Source organism: Perca fluviatilis, chromosome 11, assembly GCF_010015445.1.
Source record: "Perca fluviatilis chromosome 11, GENO_Pfluv_1.0, whole genome shotgun sequence".
Classification (NCBI taxonomy): domain Eukaryota; kingdom Metazoa; phylum Chordata; class Actinopteri; order Perciformes; family Percidae; genus Perca; species Perca fluviatilis.
The window spans coordinates 264701-267200 of NC_053122.1; the positions used below are offsets into that span (position 1 = coordinate 264701).

At 47.2% G+C, this 2500-nt stretch overlaps 1 protein-coding gene across 1 annotated transcript in view; it reads right to left on the reverse strand.

Moving 5' to 3' along the window:
* adhfe1 (alcohol dehydrogenase iron containing 1) overlaps window positions 1-2500 on the reverse strand; it is a 44068-nt gene that overhangs the window by 6626 nt on the left and 34942 nt on the right. The window contains 1 exon segment of the mRNA XM_039816038.1: window positions 171-594. Within this exon segment, the coding sequence (XP_039671972.1) occupies window positions 171-594 (424 nt within the window).

Below are 2500 nucleotides of genomic sequence, written 5' to 3' on the forward strand. Positions count from 1 at the left end.
GTTCCCCCCACTCACCACTAGAGGGTGCTCCACGCTATAGTTCCCCCCCCACTCACCACTAGAGGGAGCTCCACGCTATAGTTCCCCCACTCACCACTAGAGGGAGCTCCACGCTATAGTTCCCCCACTCACCACTAGAGGGTGCTCCACGCTGTAGTTCCCCCACTCACCACTAGAGGGAGCTCCACGCTGTAGTTCCCCCCACTCACCACTAGAGGGTGCTCCACGCTGTAGTTCCCCCCACTCACCACTAGAGGGAGCTCCACGCTGTAGTTCCCCCCACTCACCACTAGAGGGTGCTCCACGCTGTAGTTCCCCCCACTCACCACTAGAGGGTGCTCCACGCTATAGTTCCCCCACTCACCACTAGAGGGTGCTCCACGCTGTAGTTCCCCCCACTCACCACTAGAGGGTGCTCCACGCTGTAGTTCCCCCCCACTCACCACTAGAGGGTGCTCCACGCTATAGTTCCCCCCACTCACCACTAGAGGGTGCTCCACGCTGTAGTTCCCCCCACTCACCACTAGAGGGGCCGCCAGCGCTTGTTGCCCTCGTGGAGTCTCTACGCATCGCGATCGATAAGACATCCCGTGACTGCAGAGAGAAAAACATAACGCATCTATAAAACAGTCCCTACTAGGGTTGGTATCGTTGGTTTTTTTTCGATCCGTCCTAAATCGATACTTTTAAAACGGTGCCGGTGCCTAAACGGGTGCCTGAACCGTACTTTCAATAAAGTAAAAAAAAAAAAGAAGAAGGAAAAAAAAAATAAGGGTAGTAAACAACAGTCAGTGACTTGTTTATTGCTAAGGCCATGGTCAAAATTAAAGATTTAATAATAATGTAATAACTATAACAATAACAATAACTTATTTCACCAGTAAATTGCTGTTGAACCCCAGATGGGAAAAGGGTATTTTACAATTACTGTGAATGCACCACGAGGCTACCTGTTTTAAGTGAACGCACCGTCTGTGTTGTTTCATTTCGACCATATAAACATAGTACTACTACTAGTACTACTAGTACTACTACTGTATATCTATGAATTGCGACAGCGGCAGCTGCTGCTGCGCTGCAGAGCAGACTGTTACATCCTGTTGAAGTCCTCCACAGTGAAATACAGTCACACTTTACACTGTTTAACGTTAGCTGTCAGCATTTTACCGCTGTTTAATCCAGCTGCTAGCTAAAGGTAGGCTAACGTTACATGCTGTCAGGTGTATTGTAAAGTCAAGCACCGAAATGAGGCACCGAAATTTTGGTTCTTATTCGGTCTCGTTACTACCGTTTAGGTTGGCACCGGTTCCCTATTGGCACCGAATTTCGGTACCCAACCCTAGTCCCTACAGAATAAAAACGTGCTTAGGCGATCGCATAATTCAACGCATAATCAGAAAAATCACAAAAAAGAGTTTTTTTGTGATTGTTGCGGGGCAAAAATCCTTGATTATGCGGCACGTTTTCTTAAGAAATGCGATGGAATATGCTATGTATGATATTTATGCAATTTTATGAGATGAAATTGCGAGAACTTGCAAAACCGGGTTTGTAAAAAGAGAAAAACTGTGATTATATCCACATTACTGATGGTTACTGATCTTAAACTCTCATTGTGTAAATATTTTGTGAAAGCACCAATATGTAGATAATGTAAATATGTAGACTTTGGCTGATTATGCGTTGAATTACTACATCGGCATAATCAGGTTTTTCTGGAGGGACTGTAAAATGAACTGCTGCCTCCTCTGTCAGCTCTAGCCCTGAACAGAAATAATCAGAGAAATCAGACCAATCACAACAGCTGGTCAGTCTGACATCATACTGCCTGAGCTCATTAATATTTCATGAGCTCCGCAAGTGGCGCTTGGGTAAGGATGCTGACAGCCAGGCTCTCATTGGCTAGCTGTTAGCCAATCCGATTGAACCAGCTTAGCTTGTTGAATATTAATGAGAACTGGCACAAATCGAGCTGAGTCTTCCTGCAGGCTTTCTACCACCACGCTAGAATGGCTTGAAACAAGGTAACCACGGTTACAGAGTCCATGGTAGACGTTCAGACATCACCACAAAGTCATGACATACGTGTGGCACCTTAAAAACCCCCACACACACCAACCCCCACCCTTAAACTATCTCCAGAGTCTGGAGGTTATAAAAAAACATGGGAGGTTTCCAGTCTCTCCCCACAGGTGAACTCGCGCGGCAGCTCCAAGCCGGGCGACCACGCTGGCCAGGTGCATGCTGGACCGCTTCCACATCCTCGGGTCCCTCACTGCTTTGAGGGAGGGAGAGACAGGGCAGAGAGAGAGACAGGCAGAGAGACAGACAGAGAGAGAGGACAGACAGAGAGAGAGACAGACGAGCTGTCATAACATTCTCTGTTGTTTGACAGATGACAGTGTCCGTTGTGTGTGTGTGTGTGTCTGTCTTTTGTGTGTGTGTGTGTGTGTGTGTGTGTGTGTCTGTGTGTGTCTGTCTGTCTGTCTGTCTGTCTGTG